General features: G+C 43.7%; 1 protein-coding gene across 6 annotated transcripts in view; it reads left to right on the top strand.

Moving 5' to 3' along the window:
* The window catches only part of ADGB (androglobin), a 211555-nt gene that overhangs the window by 67942 nt on the left and 116479 nt on the right, over positions 1-27134 (top strand). For all 6 annotated transcript variants that reach the window (XM_037842491.1, XM_037842492.1, XM_037842490.1 and 3 more), the window contains exons 6-9: positions 209-348; positions 2698-2784; positions 7748-8004; positions 12210-12350. In XM_037842491.1, the coding sequence (XP_037698419.1) occupies positions 209-348; positions 2698-2784; positions 7748-8004; positions 12210-12350 (625 nt within the window). The remainder of the gene's footprint in view (positions 1-208; positions 349-2697; positions 2785-7747; positions 8005-12209; positions 12351-27134) is intronic.

The raw sequence follows: 27134 nt of genomic DNA, 5'->3' as shown, positions 1-27134 counted from the left end.
AATTTGCAGCCGGAAGTGTGCTGAAACCAGTATTTCACTCTTCGGATGTAAAGCACTCAAATGAAATTCTAAAACAGTAAATACTAATGTCAGCAGCATAAAATAATATGTGAGAGAAAATAGAATAGTCATTAATGGTGTGCTCCTCTCTGCCATAGCTACTGATTTCCTAATGCATTAAATGGTTTATTTTTTTTCTCATTTTTAGGGTTGCTGGAGAAAGATAACTGTTGATGACTCACTACCTTTTGATGAAGATAACAACTTGTTGCTTCCAGCTACAACTTATGACTTTGAACTGTGGCCGATGCTTTTGTCTAAAGCAATCATTAAGCTGGCAAATGTTGAGTAAGTAGAACAAGGAATTATCAATCTCTTCCATAAGATAAAAATGACAAAAAAAAAATCCATATTGCATAGTTTTATTTTAAAAATCAATGAAAACCGCTTTCTTTCCAAACAATGTAAGCTTTCTAGTATAAAATCGAATCTGCTAAAGTCACCCTTTGGCTTGCACTGGGTGTCATTTCCTTTGATGGAAAATGCAGGATTCGATGTATTGTTAGTCAGCGACAGGACACAGTTCTTCCAAGAAATAGTCAAAAATTATTCTATAGCCAGTGCACTCTTCTTATGAATAGAAAGTCAGCTATGGAAGGTAGAAATTAATATTTCAACTTAACAGCAGAAAGAAACTCTTTCATAGGGGAATAACAATTCACATACAAACTGAAAATCCAGTTGAAGTTTTAGGTTCTGTGTACTTGGCAATAATTTACAGATTTTGTAAAACATAAGTTCTTCTGAAGACATCATTGTGCTTCTCATGCTTCTGGGATCACTAGTCACTTTTATTACATTCTTGATGAAGACTACCCATTTTTCTTCTGATATTCTTGCGAAATCTGCTATTGTCTTACGTTCTTGCATGAGTTGTGCACCAACGTGTATGACAAGCTATGTTCTATTCTCTTAGCTTCCGTTTCCAGACATGCGGATGCTTGAGTGAGCAGTGCACTGTCCCTCGGGGGAGAACCCGATAGACCGCAGGGCTTGGGTTTGTCCCGCCCCCTCAGTGGGTAGCAGCTCAGCGTTTGACGCCCGGCACCCACCTGCCGCCTCAGCCCAGATGCCCTACCCCATAAGCTCAGCAGTGCCCCTCAGAATCCAGTCTGCGTCTCGTGGGTTTTTACCGGGCTCGTCATTCTCTTCCTCTCCTAAGGCTGCACAGCAAAGCAGTCACTCCTGCTGACATCCTCTTCATCTCTCTTTTTTGTCACCAACATTTAATTCTCCTCTGGAAATTTGTTTCACCAAGCTTTCAGCCCTTAATTGCAATGATTTTTATAAAACTCAGCCCAGATCCTTTTTAAGTACTAAATGGACTGAGGACCTGCTACTCTGTCCTGGCAGCAACTATGGAAAGAAATAATGTTTACTTGGAGAAACAATTATGTTCCTGATTCTCAGCCCTAACATGAAGTTGGGAGGTTTAAATGCCCGACTGGGGTGATGGTTGTGGCACTTCATCTTTCTTAGTGCTGTGATGCAGTAGAGCTTTATAGCAACATTGGTAACAGAGTATTATTATTTTTAAAAAACAAATCCTGCTTGGAAGTAAAGGACCAGGGTAGGTGTAACAAATGCCTTAAGGATTCTAGTAGAAACCTGCAAAATCTGCAATACTTTATATTTGTCTAAAAAATTCCTCTCATATTTTATGTTATACCAGTAATTAATTTCATAAGAATTTTAGCTTTCTATGTTTCAAAATTTTAGTATATAATAGTTATTTCAATATCCCTGTGAAATATGCAAAGAAAGAATATCATTTTTGTCAGATTTGCAACGTCACTTCATAAATAATATATATTTAAACTTTACTGTGAATTTTCCCAATAGATACTTGTTATAAAGATCTGTAGACACAGAAAAACTCACACTCCATAAACAACATGGCAGTGCCAGTTAATAAGTGATGGGAGATAAACCTGAGGGGGCAGAGATTTCTGCCGAGGCTTGGGGAGCTGGGGATATGGCGGTGAGGTGGGTTGACACAGATTGGCCAACCTTCCAAAGAAGACAGAATGAAGGACTAAGATGAGAAGAGGGTCACCAGTTGGTCATGGCCTCGTCTGAGTTCTTGCCATGCAGGCAGAACCCATTCTTTCATCTAAGATGGAGCAGATGTTTCTGGTTTTGCTGCCATCGGCCGAGATCTCCTTAAGAAGTTGGGACGGCTGTCTCCAGCCGCCATGTCACCGTCTTCGGTCACAGCTGCAAAGGCAGCTCAGAATCCCTCCAGAAGTCAGAGCGACTCTTTTCAAAAGAACCACGCGTGGCCTGTACATCACGCATAGATAGGTTGATCACGTATCGTTTGTGCCTATGAATTTTATAATATATAACACACGTGAGTATGCTTTATATCCATGGCACTGGCATTAGTTTTAGATCTTTTAAAAATAAACCCTACCAACATGCCTGGTAAATATACATGAAATTTTATCATTGGCTCCATTGAAAGGTTTTCACAAAACAAGTCCGGGGCTCCTGGGGTGCTCCTCTCTTGTCGCTGTAACGATAACCGCGGTTTCCCCCCATTTCTCCCTGGGCCGCTGTTTGCCGGCCCCCCTTCCCAGTGCATCTTCTGTGCTTGCGTTTTGGTGACGTGTCGCCCTGTGTTTTCTCCTCCAGCGTCCACATGGCCCAGAGGCGGGAGCTGGGGGAGTTCACGGTGATCCACGCCCTCACGGGCTGGCTGCCCGAGGTCATCGCTCTTCAGTAGGTTCCGCTGCCCTGCAGCACACTTCTGGTTCTTTCCGTCTCCCACTAAGATCCCTGAGCTGGTCTATTCGGAGTCTTTAAGAAAATGTCAAGAAAGATCACGTTTTACATAGTGTTTTGTAGAATAACATTTTATAGTATTGCATAAATTTCCTTGAGAATTTCAGAGTAAATCCTGATTCCTTATATATGGTGAAATTAACCCCTAAATATCCAATTTACAAATATTAAAACAACACAGTTACTTAATATGGTAAAATATATACAGTTTCCCTTTACAATTCCAATACAGAAATATAATCAGCTTTTAATTAGCCACACATATCAGGGAATAATTTTAAATAGCCACGTGTACTAGGGAATAATTTAGAAATAATATATTGAAGTACCTGATATATCAGTAAAAAGGATGAGCTCATCATCCATGTGGTCCCATCAGCAAGGTGTAAAGGAGGAAACTGGGGCTTAGAGTTGGCTTCCCCAAAGCTACACATGTTGTCTGTGTGATGAGATTTGGATCTAAGTCTTTCTGGCTCCAGTGTTCACATGCATGTATGTTTAGAGATTGCTTACTGTGCCCAGAAATAGCTCTTGGAAGGGAAAGAATGGAATGGAAAAGAGACACCATTTAATGTTATACCTATTTAAAAAATTTATGAATGGCTTTTTTCAATACAGCAAGGTTGTAAACACAGAGCTTGGTTGTACTACAAATATTCATCTTCATTGACACTTGGAAATTAAGTTAAGGTGCATAGAAAATAATCACAGTAATAGATCTAAACATATCGTCAGTGCAGATCCTGACTCTTGTAAGATGCCCTAAGCTGCAGTTGTCATCGACTTGGATCTGCTCTGCTCTTTGGTTGATGTTGAAATGTTGTATCAGTCAGTGTTCTTCAAGGAAACAGAACTGACAGAAGATACATACATATATATATATATATATATGATTGGCTCATGCAACTGTGGTTATTGGCAAGTCCGAATTCCACAGAGCAGGTCTTAAGCTGGGAACTCTGATGAAGCGTTCGATGAATTCCCCAGGAGAGGCTGGCTAGCTGAAGTGGAGATGGAAATTCTCTCTTGACTGCTGAAATCCTCACTTCTCCTTTGAGGCATCCATGGGTTGGATGAGATGTCTTTCATTGCTGAAGGCAATCTCCTTTGTTGATTGTAGACGTCATCGGCCAAAGATGCAATCAACTTACTGAAGATTTAATCCACCAATTATCTTCACATTAGCAGTCAGGCCAGGGCTTGCTTGACCTAACACCTGGGCACCAAAACCTGGCCAAGTCGACACGTGACCTGCACCATCGAGAAGCTGTAGCTCCCCAGGCGAGACTGGCCCCAGGAGCTGGAGTCCATCGTCTACAACATCTTCTCAGCAGGATTGACCTTGCTGTGGTTTGGTTCAAATAAAAATATTTGCAGGGAAAGTATTAAAGGGCAGACGCTCTCAGCAAAGGAAAGAGAGCTAGTCTTGTGGAGATGTCTCAGGAAAGGCCCGGGTACACCTTTTAGATATCAAAAAGGAAAATGTTTTTCAATATCTAAGACAAGGTTTCCTGACATGTGGACACTGTTAATGGTGAAAAGTAGAGAGAGAATGAGACTTAGGGTGGATTTGCCTAAACTTTTAACTTCAGTGCTGAAGGAACGTGGAGTTCTGACTTCACTTCCCCGTGGGCGGCCAGGAGGGACACCGGAGGGCCCTGCCATCAGGAGTCAGTCGAGGGTGGCAAAGAAACCCAGGGCAGAATCGTTCACAGCCAGAAAACTCTTCCCAGAGTGCACAAACAATTGAAAATAGTTTTCGTATATTTTCAAAATTATAACGGAACCATTTTAACAATAATGAAACTTTTTAAGGATTTTAGATGTTCAGTCTGCACAAATTTATAGTTGCTTATGAAATGTCTACAAGAATCATGTAAAGGAAAAGGCTTGAACTTTTAAGTCAGAGTTCTAGAGCTAGACTTCAATTCTGACATGTCCTGATGTTAAGCTATGTGCACTTTGCAAGCGAACTAACTTCCTGGACCCCACTTTTTCCACCTGTAAAATGGGGATATAAGGCCTGCCCCAGTTGGCTGCTCTGAAGGTGATGTGAGTCAGCGAACGTGTCAGGCGAAGTGGCCGGGATCTGCGCCTTCCGTGCTGACTGCTCTGACGGGTGGGAAGGGAGGCGAGGGGCCTTGGAGACAGACCCGGGAGAAGGCTCCGGGCACTCTCAGGAGTGGGTGTCTCTCTTAATTACAAAATTGAGGTTGTCTTACCTAAGTGTCAGAGCTGTTGTGGGGTTAAGTGCAAAGATAAAATATGCTGTATGCCTTCTGTTTGCTCGGTACTGGGAACCCAGGAACAAAGGCAGCCCATGCCCTCAAGCAATGCTGATTTTCTAGCCACAAGTTCATCTTGCCTTTTTCCCCCTGAGAAAATCGTAATGAAGGAGTGGCCTGTACACTCTCCTCACTCCTGTTCTCTCCAGCCAGCAAAGGGTCTGCAGTCGGCAAAGACCCTCACCTGGCCAAATCCAGTGGTTTTACTTGGGATCGTAGCATCGGACCTTCTGGGACGATCGTCTCCATTCCAGACACGTGGTTGACTTGCTCCCACAGCCGTGCTCTCCCGCGTCTCCTCCTGTCTCCTTAGCTGCTCTTCCTTGGCCTTCGGTGCTGGTTCCTCAGCCACCACGATCCCTAAATGCTGGTGTGCAACAGAGCGCCTGTCCATGACTGTAAATAATTTATTCGCCAATGACTTTCAAATTTGTATCTCTGGCCTGATTGACTTTTCCTGAACGCCATAAAATATGCACAACTGCCTAAAGGATGTAGTCATCTGGATGTCATCAGTGTATTTCAAACTTCAAATATCCAGAAATTAATTGACTGGGGGCTGAGGTCCTCCCTTGGGTCTTCAGGCTTCTGCGCCATGAGACCCTCGCACACTCCTCTCCCCTCATTCCCCCTGGAACCCACTCACTGGCCACCCTCATGTAGGGGGCTGGGGCTGTACACCCCCCAGGTCTCACCAAGCTTTCCTGTCACCGTCCGACCTAAACTATTCCTTCCCCAAGTCATCCCATATCCTACCATCCATTTCCATTTTCATCTTGAGAATTCTCACTAGTCTGTCTCTGTGTATCTTTCTGGCTGTCTGCCTCTCTCTCGTGGTTGTCTCCGTCCAGTACAGTGGAGGCCCATGGGAGCAGGGATCCCCTTTTTACTGCTCAGTGCTGTGCCCCAGTGCTGAGAACAGTGACAAAAAATTCAGTGTCTCAGTAAGTGCTTGGGGGTGAGTAGTGCAGAAAGTGCCGTGGGGGCTGCACTAAAGTGTGTGAAAGATTCTTGGGAACTGCAAGCAGGATCACCTGGCCTAACTATTCCGGAAAGTAATGCTTGAACCGAGCCTCAAAGGATTAATGGAAGTTAATGCAATTGACTGATGTGGGGAAGGCGCGGGACCGTGAGAGAGCAGGTGCTGCACGACGGGGGGTGGGGTGCCGGCTTCCAAGGGGAGGGTCTGAAGGTGCAGCGGTGAGCAGGGGCCACATCAGGGAGTTCACACAGCATCCGTGTGGTGACGGGGTCCTCGAGGGACGTCAGGCGGGGGATGAGCTGATGGATGTGTGCCTTTGGAAGACCACACGGAGACGGCACACGCAGTCCTGGGTCGGGGTTCACCGGGGCTTCTGCAGAGGAAGGACGATGGGAGTGGGGAGGAGGTGGATGACTGCAGCGGGGGAGGCAGGGCCAGAGATCGAATGAGGGGCCCACAGAGAGGACATCGGTCATTCTTAGGTTTCTGACATGGGTGGTGTTGCAGGATGCTTTTGTTTTTTTGTTCTGTCTTTCTGTCTGCCTGTCTCTGTCCTTCTATCATCTGCCTGTTTGTCCTTCTGTCTTTCTGTGTTTGCCTGTCTGTCTGTCTGTCTGCCTTTCTGTCTGTCTTTCCTGGCAGATGTCGGTCGGTGTTTGGACATCTGGGGAGAGGTGTGAGCTGGAGCTGAGGACGTGGGGCTTAAAGCTGAACACAGAAGAGCTCGAGGTGCAGTGGTGCTTCCCCTGAGGACTGAGTGTGTAAAGTGCAAATGCCAAGGGTCCGGGGAGGAGAGCCCACGTCCTCAGCGGTGGGCAGAGGAAGGCAGTGTCCAAAGGCGTCTGCGAGCAATTCCTGTGCTGACAGAGAGGAAAGCAGGAGCGAGCCCTGCGGCAGCCCCACGGAGGCCACGTGGACGGGCGCCAGCCTCGGTGGCCTCTGGGGCCCACGCCTGCCCCTTCCGCTGTGAGCCACCCGTCTCCTCCCGGCCGGGACCACCTCGAGACCAAAGCAGGCTTCCGGCCCCTTGGATCAGCAAAGCCCAGCCCGCAGGAGGCACACGATAAAAGCTCATGGAAATGATGAATGTGTAATGTGTTTCTTCTTTACTAGAGAGCTTGTGGGTTTACAGAACACCCAGGCATGAAATACCGAGTCCATACACCACCCTGGGAGCACCCTGCATCGGTGGGGCGCCTTTGCTACAACTGATGAAACTGTACTGTTAACTATAGTCCGTGGTTTAATTTACAGTTCACTGTTTGTGTTGTGCCATTCCATGGATTTTTAAAAAAGTTTTTATTCTAGTGACATATACAACCTAAAATTCCCTGTTCTGACTACATTAAAATATATAATGCAGCACTGTTAATTATGTTCACAGTGCTGTACTGCCATCACCTCCATCCATTACCAAAATTTTTAAATCATCCCAAATAGAAACTCTGTACATTTTAAGCCTTAACTCCCTTTTCCATACCCCTAATATGTTTTTTTAACTGAAAACTGAAGTAACTGTTGAAATCCATTTTGTGAAATATCAGGCTGATTTTTCTGTCAGTAATTTCCTGATGTGGAGTGAGAAGTCTCATTTATTGATGCTTCAAATTAATGTTGGTGTCTTTCATCTAAGCCCAGGTTATGTGGACAAAGTTTGGGAGCTCTTGAAAGAAATATTGCCTGAATTTAAGCTGTCAGACGTGCCCAGCTCTGAAAGCAAAATAATGGTGATAGATAACAAAATAAAAGAAGCTGGGAAAGAAGTGAAAGGCGGAAAAGAAGTGAAAGATGGAAAAGAAGTGAAAGATGGAAAAGAAGCAAAAGACTTCAAATCTGAAATTTCACTCACAGCACTCAAAGGACCCAAGAAAAGTGACAAAGTTTCAAAGGGTAAGAGCTTTTATATCAAAATGTTACTCAATATGGATATTGTGTGTAGATATTTTGCAATCATTTTTTGAATTTAATGCTTCTTTTTTGTCATTATCATTTCCTAAGTGTTATAAAAGCAGACATGTATTTGGGATGCTTCTTTCTTAGGGTTTTAGAGTTTTTGAAGGTGTTTACTGTATGTTAATAATTGTTCCATATGTTGCTTTATTTAAAAATGAAAAGCAATTCTCTGCTTGATGATACTGAATTAATATAGTATTGATATTGGAAGAGACGTTGAGTTTCCACTTTCCATCAATCACTTCTTTCTTATGTTATATGTAGAGTAGAATGGGCAAAGAGAAAGGTCATCCTTTTTTATTTTGTTTTTGTTTCAGGGACTATGAACTGGACAAAGATTAGATTATAGTTTGCCAATAATTGACTGTAAGGTGGAAGTTCAAATCTGAAGAGAAAATAATTTCAAGTTGTTTTACAAAGTATAAGATCAGTTCTCTTTTTAAAGTGGGAAATACATTGATTAATTATGTATTTTGTACAGCCTCCAAAATATTTCAAATAGCTATGCTTATGAACATTAATCCTTGCATAGTAAGGCAGAATTAGGGGACCCTCAGATGCCTCACAGCCTCGATAACATCTATCACAATCTTTCGAATATTTGTTTTATAAAACACCAGTATTTTCTAAGAATTACTTCCTACCAAGATCTTGTCTACCAGCATTTCCCTCAGTACACTGCACAGAATTTATGACGTTAGATGCTCCTCAAAAACATGCCAAGGCCATGTCTCTGAGTGCTACCCATCTGCTGTGGGGCATCCCAGGATGGCCAACTGCACTAGCACAGGAAGGCTGATTAAGTTCATTTTACCAAGTGTTTCCAAATTAATATGATCCCAGAAGCCCTTCCTCATGTCTCACAAATTAATATCCATCCATCCATCCTCCCATCCATCTGTCCCTCCATCCATCCACTCACCTATCCATCCATTCATCCATCCATCATCCATCCACTCACCTATCCATCCATCCATCCATCCATCCATCCATCCATCCACTCACCTATCCATCCATCCATCCATCCATCCATCCATCCACTCACCTATCTATCCATCCATCCATCCACTCACCTATCCATCCATCCATCCATCCATCCACTCACCTATCCATCCATCTATCCATCATCCATCCGTCTACTCACCTATCCGTCCATCTATCCATCAATCCATCCATCACTCATCTATCCATCCATCCATCCACTCACCTATCCATCCATCCACTCACCTATCCATCCATCCATCCATCCATCCACTCACCTATCCATCCATCCATCCATCCACTCACCTATCCATCCATCCATCCATCCATCCATCCACTCACCTATCCATCCTTCCATCCATCCATCTGTCCATCCATCCATCCATCCTCCCATCCACCCATGCTTGCAAATACGGATATTGCGTGTTTCCAAATAGAGGGCCAACAGGGTTCTGGGAACTGGGCATAATTTGGTGAACAAAACAGATGTGCAACTTACTTCCTGGAGCTTACAGTCTAGTGGGAGGAGCTGACACTAATGAATTTTCTAACTAATTAGGGAAATACAAATGTATAACTACATGCCTACACAGGAGGCTCCGGGCGTCGATTTGGGGCATGAGGGAGGGATTCCCTGAGGAGGTCTGAGCTGAGTTTGCAGAGATGAGGGGGAGCTGCCTGAGGGTGGGGGGTGGGGGGCAGAGGAAATAGCAGGTGTAGAGACAATGAGGCAGAAGGAGGGACATGTGGTGTTGCAGGGCTGAGAGGATGTGTTCAGCTGGGGGAGAGGAAATGAGGGTTAAAGCGGGCAGGAGCGAGCTCCTGTGGGATCTTCTTGGTCCCGTTCAGAATATTGATCTTTACCAGGAGTCATCAGCAGCCAGAGAGTAGCATCGTGGTCTGATTCGCATTTTCCAACAGCAGTTTGGAGACCGTTCCATCGGCTGCATTAGAGACAGTGGTGGCTTGGGGCAGGGCAGCGGGTGGCACAGTGGAGAGGTGGATGCGTGAATGATTTGAGAGAGGTTTAGGAAGTAAAATGGCAGGGCTTGTCAGAGATGATTCTTAGAATTCTGACTTGCAGAGCTGGGCTGATGGTGGCACCTTCACAGAGATTGGGGTACTAAAAGAGAAAGGCTTCGTCAGGAGTGATCACAAAATGGCTTTGAACACAGTGGATCTAAGTGCCCTTAAGATATTCAGGTGGATGTTTCCTGTCAAGAGTTCTAGTCTGGTGATCCGTGTTGGGGAGTCACTGACACATGCGTACTAAGTGAAACCCAAGGAGACCCTAGAGTGAGAAGCTGAGCCTTGAAGAGGCTGCACACCTGAGGAGGCTGAGGTGTGGCCGGGAGGCCGGAGGAGCCAGCAGAGCTGCTGGCTGAGGTCGCGAGTGTGGGAGCCTGTCTGTGTCAGGCGCTGCTGAGAGCTGCCATGCGTGGAGCACTCAGCCTTCCCGGTGGGTTGCTGTGACTGGAGCCACCAGTGAGTGCCAGGGGTAGAGGGCTCACCGGAGAAGGTTGAGAAGTGGGTGGCTAGTGACAGGATGCGTGAACAAATCTGAGAAGCTGGCTGGAAAGGAGAGGAGAGCTGAGAGAGGGACCTGCAGGGACGTGGGATGCCTGGAGGCTCTGGGCTTCATCTGATGCGGGAGATCAGGGCATCCAGCTGAGATGAGCAGTGGGGGAGCTTCCCATGGACCTGGGTCCTTTCCAACGGGGCTGGGGTGGGGTGCAGGGGAGAATGGGGGGCACAGGCAGCGGGCGGTGGTTAGAGAGGAGTCAAGGGTTTCTGACAAAAGGATCTTTCCTCTGGTTTACCAGCTGTGAGCTGAGAGTGAGGCGGGCTGGAAGTTGAGGCTCTTGTGGGATTTAATATGGGCGTGGCAGAGGTGTGCAGAGTGAGGGGGTCACCAGAGAACCAGCTCCACGTCTGCTCAGAGCGGGGTGGCACGCGGGTGGGAGGAAGTGACGGATGACACAGCTGGTCGAGTGTGAGAACACTGGTCACCACTGTCGTGTGGCAGCCAAGCACCTGCGTGAAGCAGGACACAGTTTTCTATTTATAACTTTTATTATATGTAACGTTATTTTAAATTTTGAATTCTGAGTAGCAGTTTAAGGCTTTCAAAGTACCAATTCAAAATACGAAATCACATACCACTACCCAAAATTTAGTTTTATTCAGTCAAATATTTGTAGAAGACAACAAAACAAAATTCTGATAATAAACTACTTTTTATGCTTATGTTTCCCAGTTAACTGTCTCATCCTGTGTTTGCAATTAGCACTATCTTCACTTTCATATCTAACATAGATGTTAAATCCACTGATTTTTTTTTTAAGATTTGACACAGGTTTACACATTTTTAATGCCAGAGTTTTTACTTATGCGAATTAAAAAGAAAAGTTAATCTGACTAATGGTGATGCAAAGTTAGGAGATGATGCAGAGAATTCAACAGCAGGAATACGCAGTTTCTGTTTCAGAAGTAGAAAGGATTTATTCGGGAATAAAAACTCTTGGGGAAAATGTTTTAAGCAGAGGGAAGACCTGTTTCGTAAAGGTAGATCTTCTACACAGCTGAATCTATCTACTGTCTACCGTCTGTCGGTCCATCTCTGTCCGTCTATGACTGGGAATTCACACGGTGGGGACATTCCCAGGTCCAAGGGTTTGGCCATGAGCTGCACGGGTCCTGGGTGCCCGCTGGCCGCTGGCCCCGGCAGCAGGTGCTCTGGGGCGGACTCTGTGCCTCCTTCATAGAGGCCTCGCTAAGGCCTGAGAAGCTCCGTAATGAGGACTCAACCCCAAGACATGCTTTGCTGCTTCGTTTTTTGTTTAGAATGAGAAAATTAGCTTGGCATTATAATATTTATGGAGAAATTATATTCAAATGATTATCTCCATGAGTCATAAATTCATGTAGAGTGGATAATAAAAAACATGTTGCATGTCTTTCACAACACACGTCCATTTCAACATTGCTTTATTGTGCTGTTTCTCAGGGGAGGGAGTAGTGTTTTGGGAAACTTGGGGCTACAGTGTTTACATCTAAATAATACTATTCTTTTTGCCTTTTTTGCAATATGTTGACTGAATAAGTAACATAGTCTGGGGTTTTGTGAGTAAAAGATTTATTGTAATTTTTTAACATGTCAGAGAAAGCAGATGTAAAAGACGTCGGGAAGAAGAAGAGTAAAGACGGAGAAAAGGAAAAGGAGAAGGAAAAATTCAAGTTGTCCCTTCACGGTTCAAGACCCTCGTCCGAAGTGCACTACTCCATGCAGTCCCTGTCCGACTGTAAGTCCCATCCGCCTGGTCCCCGAGGGTGACTCACAGCTTCGGTTGTTTCCTAACCTGCTGGAAAACAGTGCAGGCTGGAAATCCGGTTCTTGCTTGGAAATACCCAGATGTGCTGGTTCAAGGTCACCCCTAACTTTGGGTCCTGTGAATGGTCTGCGTGTTGGGGCGAGGTGGGTGCCAAGCTCGTGTGAGTCCTGTCTTGGGTGCAGTGTTGTAATAGAACAGGCGTCTGCTGTTGACAGATACTTCTCTGGAAAGTGCTATGAGCTTAAATGTACCCTCCAAAGCCAAAGCCAAATCCTTGTGTACATAGTTGGATGCTGAACACCAAATCCAACAAAGTCTACCCCTAACTCTTGCTCACGGTGGGCCTCCAGCTCCTTTGCTACATCTTAGGAAATAACCACTGGGCTCGAGACTTCAGGCCCAGTTGTGTGTTGTCACCGTGATACTGACAGCACACGTTGCTGTACATCACACCGTGACTGCATAGACACAGGAGATCTGTGATAATCCCGCTGTAGAAAACCCACGTCTTCATGGTGAAAATGCTCTGATTTGTGTGCCCATCACTTAGCATCACATTGCAGATCCCTCATCGGTTGCCATATTTCCAATTTTGACCTATGAGTTGTCCCCGGAGGTCTCCAGGCTACCACCCCACTGCCTTCTGCACCACCCAAGACGGCCCGGGTTAGGGTTGGGGTTAGGGTTAGGGCTAGGGCTAGGGCTAGGGTTAGGGTTAGACATACACCACCAACAACGTACGGCTCACTCTGGTCAGGATGAGGGCCAGAAGGAATTTTCGAGATGCTGCAGTCCTAACTTGGAGGCACTGACCTTGTTCTTCCTGACGTAGATTTTACCTGTCGGCCCGCCCCTCCTCACGTGGCTGAAACACGGCCTTTGCCCTCCAGGACCTGCTCCATCTGGTTGATTTTCATCCCATCTTCTTTCCTGAGGCATTATGACAATTTGTATGAGAACATCTTAATGATAGTTTTTTAGTTTTACAGAAACACATCTGGTGGTTTGGTAGAGAAAATGGTCACTAGTCATTGTATTGTTAATTCCATATTAAAGACGGTTTTCTTGTCCTGATGCCTTAAGCAATGTTTGTTTGTTTGTTTCCATAGTGGACACAACACATTCCCAACGTTACTGGGAAAATGTGAAAATGGCTAAACCTGAGTTTCTTTCTACATGGAAGCAAAGGTGATGGCACCCCTTCACCGAACTCACAGTCGGTGGTGGTCTCGAGATAGCGGACATGGTTCGGAGCTTGGGCCGTGGACTCAGACGGCTCAGGCACCTCCGAGCTGGTGGGCGAGGCGAGCGACCGGCCCTTTAAAGCCCGGGGCCCTCCTAGGCGGCCCCTGGGGGCTCCTGGCAGGACCCAGCGGGAGGCCGGGGCGTGCTCCGCCCTGCTCGGGAGCATCAGCCCGGGGCCAAGGCTCCGCTGGGTCTTAAACGAGGGAATGTGCTGTAATGCGCTGCGTCTGCTGAAGTGCTCCATCGGCGTAGTGAAGAGACAGCAGCTGTTTGAACTTCCTGCTCCCGCGGAAGTAGGTCTAAGTAGATGTTGGGTGCTATGGTTACAACCCACTTTCCTTCAATCCGCTCTTGTGGTTTTATTTATGACTTAGATGGTGGAAGGGCCCTGTGCAGTCGGAAGGGCCCTGTGCAGTCAAAAGGTCACTGCATTATAATCCAAAATTGTGTGGAAAAGAAGATAGCGTGGCCTTTATGTGATTTACATTGGATTTTATATTAGATGCTAATATTTTATAGTTAATTTTGAGATATCACTGAAAATTTGCTATAAAGAGCCTCTGTTTTATTAATTTTCTGGAAGTAGCGTATTTATCACAGCTTTCATTAAAATAAAATGGCACAAACATTTTTTAAAACATCATTAAAAGTCTGGTTTTAAGATGTGGAAGGCAGTAGGATTTATCTGTGTTTGTACACCGTGTGATAACATCCTCTGCCGACACTGAGAAAGTGATCTTTCAGGTTTCCCTTCAGTGTTATTTCCGAAGAAAGTAAGGGGAGCTGCCGGAGCCCACAGGGGCCCCGAGGGTGTGTGCTTCCTCCTCAGGCGCTGGCACCGGAGGCCCCTCTCCTTCCCTCTGCACCCCGACATCCCTGCCTGGCCGGAGGTTCCAGCCAGTGGAAGGGACGTCAGTGCGGGGGCAGCACGTGGGGGACAGACTCTGTTGCCCACTCTCCACTGACCACAGCTCGGTCCCAGGGCCACACGTGACTGGGGGCGAACTGGGAAACAGAGCACCAGTGCTGGAAGAGGCGATGGTGTGGGCTGGGCTGGCTCCTTCCGCGTCCCCTCTCCTGAGCACCAGGGAACCCCACAGGCTGCTTCTCACATGTGCAAGATGCTCTCAGCCACGAGGCACCCTCCAAAATCCCCGTCTGGCCACTGCATCGAAACCCAGGATCTCCAGGTGCTGCACAGGCACACTCGCTCACACTCCCATACAAACACACTCACACCTGCCCACTGACACACAGTGCATGCTCACACATTCATACTCTCACTCACACAAACGTGTACACTTCACATGCAAAGTCACATTCACACACTCACCCCCACTCACTCCCCACACCTCAATACACACACACTCATATGCATGCGTGCACACTCCTCACACATGCACACACACACACACCTAGTACATGAACCCACACACATCCCTCACACACATGCACACAGCCCTCCCCCCCCATCTCCGATGTAGTGTTGAAAGGGACAGAACAACTGCAGGAGAAACCCCTCTGCACAAAAGGAAAGTGCAGGAGGGCCGCCGTAGGCCTGTCAGGGACCCTGGACATCCAAGGCAGCCCCAGGAGGACATCTGTCCAGGCTCGGAGCAGATGCTCTTCGACTTGGTGGAACTCCAAACCCTCTGTCCTGGGTGATTCTGGTCTGTCCTCTGGAAGGTTCTCCAGTGTCTGCTATTCTCTGTGGCAACATCTGCAGAGAATGTCAGCCAGAGCCTTCCAGTAACGGCAGCCAGCCATAGACTAGACACAAGGCTCAACCAGGAAAGGCCTTTTACACCAGGCTCGCCATTTCTTTGGCAGTACAAGTCCTTAAGACAGTCCAGTAGACTGCTGTCTCCTCACTGCCAGTCAGTTCCATAGCCCCAAATTCTTTCTTAGGTCTAGTTAACAAATCTAAGTTGTTTCTTTGCTAAATGGCCCCATGGGTGCTAGTTGGAAGATATGTGAGATGCAAAGGCCACACTCGTAAGAAATCTTTGACACAAGATGATCAATTGGTTTAACTAAGATGTTTTACTCTGCCTTCATAGCTCAAAGACTTTTTTTATTCTCATCTCAAAATATTAATGATCAAGAAACAGTCAATTCTTTGATCCTAGAAATTCCTCTTTTCTTTTACATTTATTTTGGAAAATGAGAGATTCCTGCCTGAGCTCATCTCCTATTTGAAATGCTTCCCTGATAGCAGATACTGCACACTAGCGTGTCCACCCTTTGTTTTGAGATCCAGGTTCACTAGGTGAGTGCTGGGACCTTCTTCATTATCACATTGTCCCATCTTACTCAATGGCCAGCCCTGGTGCAGCGTAGACCCTGGGTGCCAGACCTTCTCTGTTGTCACATTATCCAGTCTTGCTCAGTGGTCAGCTGTGGTGCAGCGTACACCCTGGGTGCTGGGGCCTTCTTCACTGATGCATTGTCCTGTCTTGCTCAGTGGTCAGCTGTGGTGCAGCGTACACCCTGGGTGCTGGGGCCTTCTTCACTGATGCATTGTCCTGTCTTGCTCAGTGGTCAGCTGTGGTGCAGCGTACACCCTGGGTGCTGGGGCCTTCTTCACTGATGCATTGTCCTGTCTTGCTCAGTGGTCAGCTGTGGTGTAGCATAGACCCTAGGTACTAGGGCACCTTTTCATTGTCACGTTGTCCAGTTTTACTCAATGGTCAGCCCTGGTGTGGCGTAGACCCTGGGTGCCGGGACCTTCTTCATTGTCACATTGTCTGGTCTTAGTGGTCAGCTGTGGTGTAGTGTAGACCCTCAGTGCTGGGGCACCTTTTCATTGTCACATTGTCCAGTCTCACTCAGTGGTCAGCTGTGGCATAGCGTAGACCCCATACACAGGGGCACCTTTTCTCTGCCCCAGGGCCCAGTGTTACCCAACTTTGGCTTTGGCATAGCACAGACCTCCAGTTTTCCTCCAGCATGATATCCATTCTGCACTGTCTCCACCATGCCTCTAAGAAATGTCATGTTAGGTGACTCTAGTTGCAATAATAAACAAACTGGAAAACACGCAATGGCCTAGACATGATTGAAGTTTCTTTTTGCTCCTGTGGAATATGGCCTGGGTATTCCTGGTCAGCTGCAGCCCCTAGTGAGGAGCATTTCGGAACCCTGTAGCTCTGCCACCCCCAGTGCCCTCCCATATTGAGCCAGCTGACAGGTGGGGAGCCAGGAGGAGCACACAGTGGGCTTCAGAAGTCAGTGCACACACCACCCCACACCTCTTCTGTTCATGTCCTGTGGACCACGTCCAACTCGGAGAGAGGCTGGGAAATACAGCCTTCTGTTTCACAGAAAGAAGAGGAAATTGAGGATAGCTAGCAGTCTTGCTTGTGGTCAGAAATCCACCCATCTCTCTCACTCCACTTTAGCATATTCTAACCTGATTGATTTTTGCTCCTTTGAAAACAAAATTTTAAAAAAGTACCATGTTTCTGAGCTGTATGATGTTGCTGAACATTCTAAATTATCTTTTAGGTCATTTATTGCCACACCCAGGTCTCTAAGATTTCTAATAATTCTCTTTTTCTTAGATATGGGAACGGTCTAATATATCCATACTTTCAGGTTTCAGGTATTTAGAACTAATGTCATAATTTGTCTCCAATTTTCTTTTCACTGTAGTTGCTAATTTCAAATTTAGTTGCTTAGAGAATAAGTGTTTTCAGCAGCTTTTATAGCTAGTCCTGCCAGCCGACACCGGGGGAGTGGCGATTTGGGAGTCGGGGGTGGACCCTTGGACACCCACTTTACACTTAGCTGTGTAACTTAACCCATCTCTAACTATTTTTCTTATCTTAATGGTGGTGTTAATAATATAACTTATTTCATGTGGCTTATGTGAGAATGGCCTAATTCAAGGAAAATGCTTAGGCCTGAGTTCTCACTGGGTGATCGTTGAATAAATATTGACCATCTCATGAAATGGATTAATGTCCCACCCAGATGGGGATGCCTGTGCTTTAGCTCACACCTCGTAGTGTTCTGTGGTCCACCCCACTGGGCATCATTTGGGGCTGAAACTTTATTAAGACATTACATTTCTAAGGTATAATGAAAGCAATGATAGCAGGGGTTTTAAGTAATCATGCATATGTTATAGCCGAGTCTTCTGATTTATGCTTGTAAGAAGCAAGAAGATCGCTATTACCTGTAACAGGAGACAGCTATCATGACAACATGGCCGTTTAGGTTTGCTAAAGCTGCCAAAATGCAATATACCAGAAATGGACTGGCTTTTACAATGGGGGTTTATAGTTTACAGATTTATAGTTCTAAGGCTATGAAAATGCCCAAATTAAGGTATCAAGAGGTAGATGCCGTATCTGAAGAAAGACTGATGGCATCTGGGGCTCCTCCATCACATGGGAAGACACATGGCTGGCTCCACTGAACCTTCTCCCCCAGGTTTAGCTTCAGGTTTCAGTGGCTTTCTCCAAAATGTCTCTGGGCTTCTGTTTCAGCTCCTGTGGGTCCTTGCTTACTTCTCCTGGGGGCAAACTCTGGATTACATGTCTTAACTTCTCTCTTAGCTTAGCATCTCCAAACATCCTTCTGTCTGCATCTCCAAGCATCTGGGTCTGCACTGGCTCTGCTCACTCTCTCTCTCTCTCCCTCCCTCTCTCTCTCTCTCTCTCTCTCTCTCTCTCTTTCTTTCTCTCTCCTCCCCTCCCCCAGCTCTCTTAAGGACTCCAGGAAACTAACTAGGACCCACCTTGAATGGGTGGGGTCACACCTCCATGAAATTAATCTAATCAAAAGGTCTCACACACAATTGGGTGGGTCACATTCCATGGAAACAACCTAATCAAAAGGTCCCACCCACAATAGATCTGCCTCCACAAGAGTGGATTAAAAGAACAGTCTTTTATGGGGTACATAACAGATTCAAACCAGCATGATGGCACAAGCCTCCTTTAAACGATAAAATACATACCATTATATGCCAGTTTTTGTTCATAAAAGAGCCATAAATACCAAAGAAAAGATTTTGAGTCACATTGGCAATTTAAGACATTAAATTTTCTACTTGAATTTGCCCTTTAATCTCTATTCTTTCTTGAAGAGAAAATGTTTTTCTATAAATAAAAAATGCTGAAAAGTTAAGTGAAATGTACAAAGGAAAACAGAAATCTTATATCAAGTATTTAGCCTTGACATGTCGAGTGGCTATGTAGTTCTTGACCTGGGGAGTATTTCTGGAGCATCTGTTTCACGCAGGGGTGTGCAGATGTGCAGCTCTCTGATGTCATAAACCTCACAATTGCATTCTAGAGAATGACCCTAGTCAAGTAAACAGATGAGAGAGATACTCCCAACAGCAGCAGGTTCTTTGCAGAAACAGTAGCGCGTGTTGCCTTCGAGTGGGTGGCAGAGGGTCACCAGGGACACTTCCTTTGAGGGACACACTTCTGCTGGATCCTGATGAACAACTATGCAGATCACTTGTAGAGTTTGAGCTTCTTATGAAGTTAAAGCCAATAGACAATGTTTCAGTAATTATACAGCAGAACTTCGGTCAAAGAGAGGAGAAATAATTCTTCTTCACCAGCACTGGAGCCATGTACTCTAACTCCAGTAACTTCTGAGTCATTGCAATATAAATATAATTGTTCTTGTTATTATCATTTTTACCAAGGGTACAGTTATTATTATTGTTCTTCTGAACATTTAGAGTGAACCAGAAGCTCCACAGAAACACAGACATGCCTTCTTAATAACAAGTCTTTATATAGATTAGGGATGTGAACTGCGAGGTTATGAAGCCCCAAAGTGATGTATCACAGTGCCTCATGGCTAGAAAAAGCTCAATAAATGGATCCCTTCTTCTTTGCCATTGTCATCATCTTAATCAATGTTATATACAATGGCAAGTGATCTATATTGCATATGTAATTAATATTACATAATCTTCCAGTGTTGATGGCTAACAAAAAACTCCCATTTAAGATACCATTTTCCACTTATTCTGGGTAAATAAATGTGTAGCCAGTCTTTTTATATTTATACTTATCTCCCCTTTCTCAAGATTGTTACCAATAAGAATTTTCATTAATAATTAGCAAAGGGAAATGAAAAATTAGACATCCTAGGATATTATTACAATGAATTAAAGTACACAAATATAATTATTGAGAATTTTTGTCATAAGGGCAATAATCCATGTCAGGGAAAATTAGCAAGAGGTTTTTTTATGTTGGTACTCTGAAACTCAACAGATTTTGTGATCAGTACTAGAAAGTATTGGCCTTGATCTTTCTTTCATCTTGGTTGCTGTGATTTTCTTATACTCGGTGCTATGAGACTTGTCTAATTTCTCTACTATGAGGTTCTTGTTGGGCTGTTTAGGATATAGGATGGACAGTGTTGTCTTACCCCTCCTCACTAGAGACCCTCTGGTTGCTGGGAAGCCCGTGCGTGTCCCAGCTCCAAGTGAAAGTCTCGCCTCCCTGTGGTCGGGTCGGGAGGCAGCCAACGGCACCTGCTCAGGTGAAGTCCCCGAGGGCTCCCGGAAAGGCTCTTGCTTCTTCTGACGGAAGAGCACAGATGTCGCTGGGACCCCTCCCTCCCCCTCTACTTCGTCTTGCCTTGAACGTGCAGGCAAACCTTGAAGTGGGAGATGAAGCCTGTTAAGGTACAACCTCGTTAAACAGCTGAACTCACTCAGAATCTGCCTGTCTCCAGCCTGCTTGTTCACAGAGGAACAGTTTTTGCTGTGGGTTTATTAGTTTAGTTTTCTGTTACATGCTGGTAAGCATGTTTCTAACTGGTAGTCTACTACAAACAGTAATTTCATGTTCAGACATTTTGCCTACACTATTATTTGTGTCCATATTCATTTTCTAAGATAAATCTAATTAAAAATTTAAAATCAGTCATGCTTGTAGCCAGCATTTTCCATGATACATTCTAAAGAGCATTTATTGATTGAGACACTAGTTGCTGTGGGAGTGAAAACCCAGTGGAGAGCGCAAGGTGGGCGGGAATGTCTTTCCTGGGTCAAACGAACTTGGTGATTCTTTTTTTTTCCCTAACCATGCAACTTCTTTGACCTCAGAACTTTTTGTTGTCCGAGAACTCTTTTGTAGGACTACTGGTCCAGGAAACACATTTTAGGAAACTGTTTGAAGCTGTTTATTCATTTGCTATTTCAAAAAAGGAGTGATTGCTGTCCATGTCTCATAAATCTCATTTCCCACTAAATCCATATCATCTTCCCATTGTTATCTAAGATTGCGCTTTATTATATCATTTGTGGTTCTTAATGGTAAATTTCTGGTTACATGTTCATGATTCTTAACATGAAATGTTGATAAATGAAACATTTTTTTAAATTTATTTATTTTTAGTAGACAAGTTGTAGGTTTGCAGAAAAATCATGCAGAAAATACAGAGTTCCCATAACCCACTTCTCCCCAATTTTCCCTATTAAAAAACACCTTGAATAACTGTGGTACCTTTCTTAAAATCAATGAAGCAATATTATTATAATTATACTATTCACTGTGTCCATTGTGTACATTAGAGTTGTACAGTTCTGTTTTTTATTTTTATTTTACTAGTATACATACAATCTAAAATTTCCTCTTTTAAACACGTTTGTGCCAGTTTGGGTATATTATGTCCCCCCAAAAGCCATGTTCTTTAATGCAATCTTGTGGGGGCAGATTGATTAATCTATTGATTAGGGTGGAACCTCTGAATTATTTCCATGGAGGTGTGGCCCCGCCCACTCATTGTGGGTCTTGACTAGTTCTCTGAAGTATTTAAGAGAGAAGCTAAGAGCCAACACAGACCCAGTTGCTTGCTGACGTTTAGAGATGCTTGGAGATGCAGACAGAAGGATGTTTAGAGATGCTAAACTAAAAGATGAAGCCTAGAGTTTGCCCAGAGAAGCTAAGAGAGGACCCCCAGATGCTTAGAGAGAAATGCGCTGGGAGAAAGAATCAAGGATGCACAGGAGTTGAGAGAGAGGAGCCCAGAAACTTTTTAGAGAGAGCCACTTTGAAACACAACCTGGGAGCAAAGGACCAGCAGACGCCAGCCATGTGCCTTCCCAGCTGACAGAGGTGTTCCGGATGCCATCGGCCTTTGTTCAGTGAAGATATCCTCTTTTGAGTGCCTTAGTTTGGAGACTTTTATGGCCACAGAAGTGTAAATTTGTAACCTAATAAAACCCCTTTATAAAAGCCAATCTACTTCTGGTATTTTGCATAATGGCAGCATTAGCAAACTGAACAGCATTCAAATATAAGATTCAGTGCTGTTGATTGCCTTCACAATGTTGTGTTCCCAACACCACCATCCATCACCAAATCTTTTCCATTACCCCAAACAGAAACTCTACCAATTAAGAATTAACTCCCCATTCCATACCCCTAAACCTCTGGTAAACTCTATTTGAGTTTCTGACTCAATGCCTTTGCTTATTCTAAATATTTTGTATCAGTGAGAGCATACAGTATTTGTCCTTTTATATCTGGCTTTGCTTACTACACTCAATGTGAATTCATCAGGGTTCATCCATGTTATCACATGTATCAGAACTTCATTCTGTTTTACAGTTTGATAATATTCCATTGTATATATATATACCACATTTTGTTTATCCATTCATCAGTTGATGAACACTTGGTTGCTTCCACTTTTGGCAACTGTGAATAATGCTGCTATGAACATCATTGTGCAAATATCAATTTGAGTCCCTGCTCTCAATTCTTTTGGATATATACCTGGAAGTGGGGTTGCCGGGTCATAAGGTAATTTTATACTTAACTTACTGAGGAGCTACCAAACTGTTCTCCACAGTGGTTGAATCATTTTACATTCCCACCAATAATGAATGAGTTTTCTCTTTCTCCACAACCTCTCCAACACTTGTCATTTTCCTATTTTTTTATGGTCTAGTAGCTATTCAAGTGGGTGAGAAATGTTATCTCATTTGGATTTGCATTTCCCAGTGGCTAATCTTGAGCAAATTATCATGTGCTTTTTGGCCACTTGTATATCTTCTTTGGAAAAAAAGTCTATTCAAGTATTTTGTCCATATTTTATTTGGGTTGTTTGTCTTTTTGTTGTTGAGTTGTAGGATATCTTTAAATACTCTGGATAGTAAACCATGATGCTTCCCTATGTTTTCTTCTAGAAGTTTTATAATTCTGGTTGTTAAATTTAGGTCTTTGATCCATTTGAGTTGATTTTTGTGTATGGTGCAAGGTGGGAGTCCACCTTTTCTTCTCTTGCATATGGATATCCAGTTTTCCCAGTTTTGTTCATGAAAGAGACTATTTTTTCCTCAGTGGACTTGGCATCCTTGCCAAAACTCAATTGGCCATGGAGGTGAGGGTCTATTTCCAAACTCTCAGTTTGATTTCATTGGTCTATATGCCTGCCCCTGTGCCAGTACCATGCTGTTTTGATTACTGTAGCTTCGTAATATGTTTTTAAATCAGGAAGTATGGGTCTTCCAACATAGTTCTTCCTTTTCATGACGGTTGTGGCTTTTTGGGTCCCCTCACCTTTCCATAAAGTTGATGGTTGGCTTTTCCATTTCTGCAAAGAATGCTGTTGAAATTTTGATTGGGATTGCATTGAGTCTGTCAATTGCTTTGAGTAGAATTGATATTTTAATGATATTTTCTTCCAATCCATGAACACAGCAGGCCCTTCCATTTGTTTAGGTCTTCTTTTATTTTAGCAATGTTTTGTAGTTCTCTGAATGAGTCCTTTATATCCTTTGTTAAATTTATCCCTAAATATTTGATTACTTTAGTTGCTATTGTAAATGAAATTTACAATATGATTCCCTGTTCATACTGTTTGTTACTAATGTACAGAAACACTACTGAATTTTTGTTGTTGCTGCTCTTGAGTCTCACCACTTTGTGAATACATTAGGTCTAGTGACTTTGTTGTGGATTTTTCAGAATTGTCTGTATATAGGATTGTGTCATCTGCAGATAGGGAACGTTTTTCTTCTTCCTTTCCAATTTGGATGCCTTTTGTTCATTTTCTTGCTTAACTGCTCTGGCTAGAATTTCCAGTACAATGTTGAATAACCGTGGTGACAGTGGGCATCCTTGTCTTACTCCTGATCTTAGAGGGAAGGCTTTCAGTCTCTCCCCACCGAGCGTGATGTCAGCTGTGGGTTTCTAACATATGTCCTTTTTCATGTTGAAGAGGTTGCCTTCTATTACCAGTTCTCTGGGAGTTTTTATCAAGAAAAGGTGCTAGATTCTGTCAAATGCTTTTTCTGCATCAGTTGAGATGATCATGTGGGGTTTTCCCCTTTTTTCTATGAATGTTTTGCATTTAATTAATTTATTTTTTTATGCTGAACCACTGTTGCATATCTGGGATAAATCCCACCTGATCATGATGCATTATCATTTTAATGTGCTGTTGATTCAATTTGCTAGTGCTTTGTTGAGGATTTTTGCATCTATGTTCATGAAGGATATTGGTCCGTGATTTTTTTTTCTTGTGGTATCTTTATTTGGCTTTAGTATTAGGGTGATGTGGTCTCCTTGTATGAGTTAGGAAGTGTTCCCTTCTTTTCAATTTTCTGGAAGAGTTTTAGCAGGACTGGTGTTAATTCTTCTTGCAATGTTTGGCAAAATTCACCAGTGAAGCCGTCTGGTTCTGGGCTTTTCTTTGTTTGGAGGTTTTTGATTACTGACTCAATCTCGTCACTTGTATTTGATCTGTTGAGATCTTCTATTTCTTCTCGAGTCAGTGAAGGTAGTTTGTATGTTCCTAGGAATTTGCCCATTACATCTAGGTTGTCTAATTTGTTGGCATATAGTTATACATAGTATTGTCTTATAATATTTTTTATTTCTGTGAGGTTGGTAATACTGTCTTCCCTTTCATTTCTGATTTTATTTGTTTGTATCCTCTCTCCTTTTATTTTTGTCAGTCTATAAATTTCCCTCTTAGCACTGCCTTTGCTGCTTCCCATAAGTTTTGTTATGTTGTGTTCTCATTTTCATTTGTCTCAAGATATTTCCTAATTTCCCTTGTGATTTCCTCTTTGACCCATTGCTTTTTTAAGAGGGTGTTGATTAATTTCCACATATTTGCGAATTCTCCCTCTGTTACTGATTTCTAGCTTCATTCCGTGGTAGTCAGAGAAGACACATTGTATGATTTCAGTATTTTTACATTTATTAAAACTTGTTTTGTCAGCCTGAGGTGGAAGTGAAGCACAGGGTCCTGTCCATCCTTTCTGATCCTGTGTTTTGTCCTGGGCTTAGGAATTACCCCTTTTACAGGAATTTGAATTTCCCCTCCACTCCCTGTGGAACAGACTTTCTCCCACTCTCAGGTGCTCCATTATGTGATGTAAAGCAGATAATCCTTTGCTCCAGGCTTCCTTGGCTTAATTGCTTCTTACCCAGCTTTACAGTCTGCAAGCTGCTTCTGTCTGCAGGGCAAGCTCTGGGAGGGTGAGCCAGAGACAAGTTTCCTGGTTCAGCCTTTCAGGCTGCCACCTGACAGATTGGCACTGACATGCAAGCACCCCAGTATGCGCACAGGGGTTACTCTGCTCCCTCCAGAACAGGGCCAGGGACACACAGTGGGAGCACAGGCTGGCTCCACACTGGTCTGGGAGGACCCAGCAAGGGCACCATGAGATTCCCCTACTGGTTTTAAAGCTGTGTCTTCTTGATTTGGCACTCACTCAGTCACTACATCCCTTTAACTGCCTTTCTGGGTTCTGAGGAAGATGGATCTGCCAGTTTTTGTTAATCGCTGGAAGATTCTGTTGGGAACAGAGGCCTGGAGGATCTTAAGCTGCCATCTTGGTCATCCAGTAGTTCCAGTCTGTTTTGTTTGTGGGTAATTCCAGCCATGCATACCCAATCTGCTCTGTTAAGTGCCTCCCTCTTATAATTATATTTCCATTCTCATTTTTTTCCCAGTACTGCCATTTTATTCAAATAAAAATCAATAGCCTTTCTTACTTATAGGTAAAATATTTCTGTAGTCTGATCATCAGTGGAGAGAGTTGAGAAAATTTAAGTAGGATTTCAGTGAAAATTCAGGTATGAGATTAGGGCTGAAACTATGTACTATAGATGTGCCTTTTTAATTTTTTTATTTTGAAATAAATTCAAAGTTATAGGAACAGTTGCAAAAACAGTACTAACCCCATACACAGAATTCCATCATACCCTGACCCCCCTCCCCTGATAGCTCAATCCACCAACTTTAACATGCTGTCACATCGCTATTTCTTTCCCTCCCTCCCTATCTTATCATCCATCATCTATTGCTCTGTCTTCTGAACATATGAGAGCTAGCTGCACACATCCTTGAACATATACTATAGTTCACGTATACACTTCCCATGAACAAGAACATTCTTTTATGCAATCCCATTAAGCACAGCTAAGAAGTACAAGAGATTCAACAATAATATGAAGCTTACATTCTATATTTCCTTTATCTTATGTCTCAACTGTGTCCCTTTGAGCTACCTGTCCTCTATCCTCCAATCCCATCCAAGTTCATCCTTGGCATTCAATTGTCATCTATTTAGACTGTCTTTTTTTTTTTTTTTCAGTTGTGGAAACATATATACAGCCTAAATCTTCCCATTCCACCCCCTCCCTAGCCTTTCATTAGTGATATTTATCACATTTAGAATGTTGTAATGCTCTTTCCCACCATCCATTACTAGAAATTTCCCTTCGCCTCAAACAGCAACTCTACACTCATTTCTTAACTCCCCATTGCCCCTTCCCCCATTTCTCTTAACCCAAACTCTATATTTCATCTCTATGGTTATATTCTCTGATAATTTCTTTGTGTTTGCTGTGGGGGTTAAAATTAACCTCTTAAATCCACAACAATCTTGTTTTTCTTTGATACCACCTTCACTTCAATAGGACACATAAACTATGTTCCTATACTCCTCCATTCCCCCACCTTTATATAGTTGTCTAAAATTACATATTTTACATTGAGTTCAAAACCACTGATTTGTCGTTAGAGTTTGTGTAATTTATATCATGTAGGAAGTAAATAGTGGAGTTACAGTTCAAAAATTATTGACTTCTATTTGTATTCCATTGTGGTTGGAGAATGTGCTTTGAGTATATTCAATTTTTTTTTTATAATTTCTTGAGGCTTGTTTTATGTCCCAGCTTATGGTCCCTTCTGGAGAAAGATCCGTGATCACTAGAGAAAAATGGGTGTCCTGGTGCTTTGGGATGTAAGGTACTATATATGCCTGTTAAAATTCTCTATATCTCTTTCTCCTTTCTTTGTTTCTCTGTTGGTAGGACTCCCTTTAGAATCTGAAGTAGGGCAGGTCTTTTATTGGCAAAGTCTCTCAGCATTTGTTTGTGAAAAATTTAAGCTCTCCCTCAAATTTGAAGGAGAGTTTTGCTGGATGAAGTATTCTTGGTTGGAAATTTTTCTCTCTGAGAATTTTAAATATGTCACGCCACTGCCTTCTCGCCTCCATGGTGG

Source organism: Choloepus didactylus, chromosome 7, assembly GCF_015220235.1.
Source record: "Choloepus didactylus isolate mChoDid1 chromosome 7, mChoDid1.pri, whole genome shotgun sequence".
Classification (NCBI taxonomy): Eukaryota; Metazoa; Chordata; class Mammalia; order Pilosa; family Megalonychidae; genus Choloepus; species Choloepus didactylus.
This window is presented reverse-complemented; position numbering and strand designations above follow the sequence as displayed.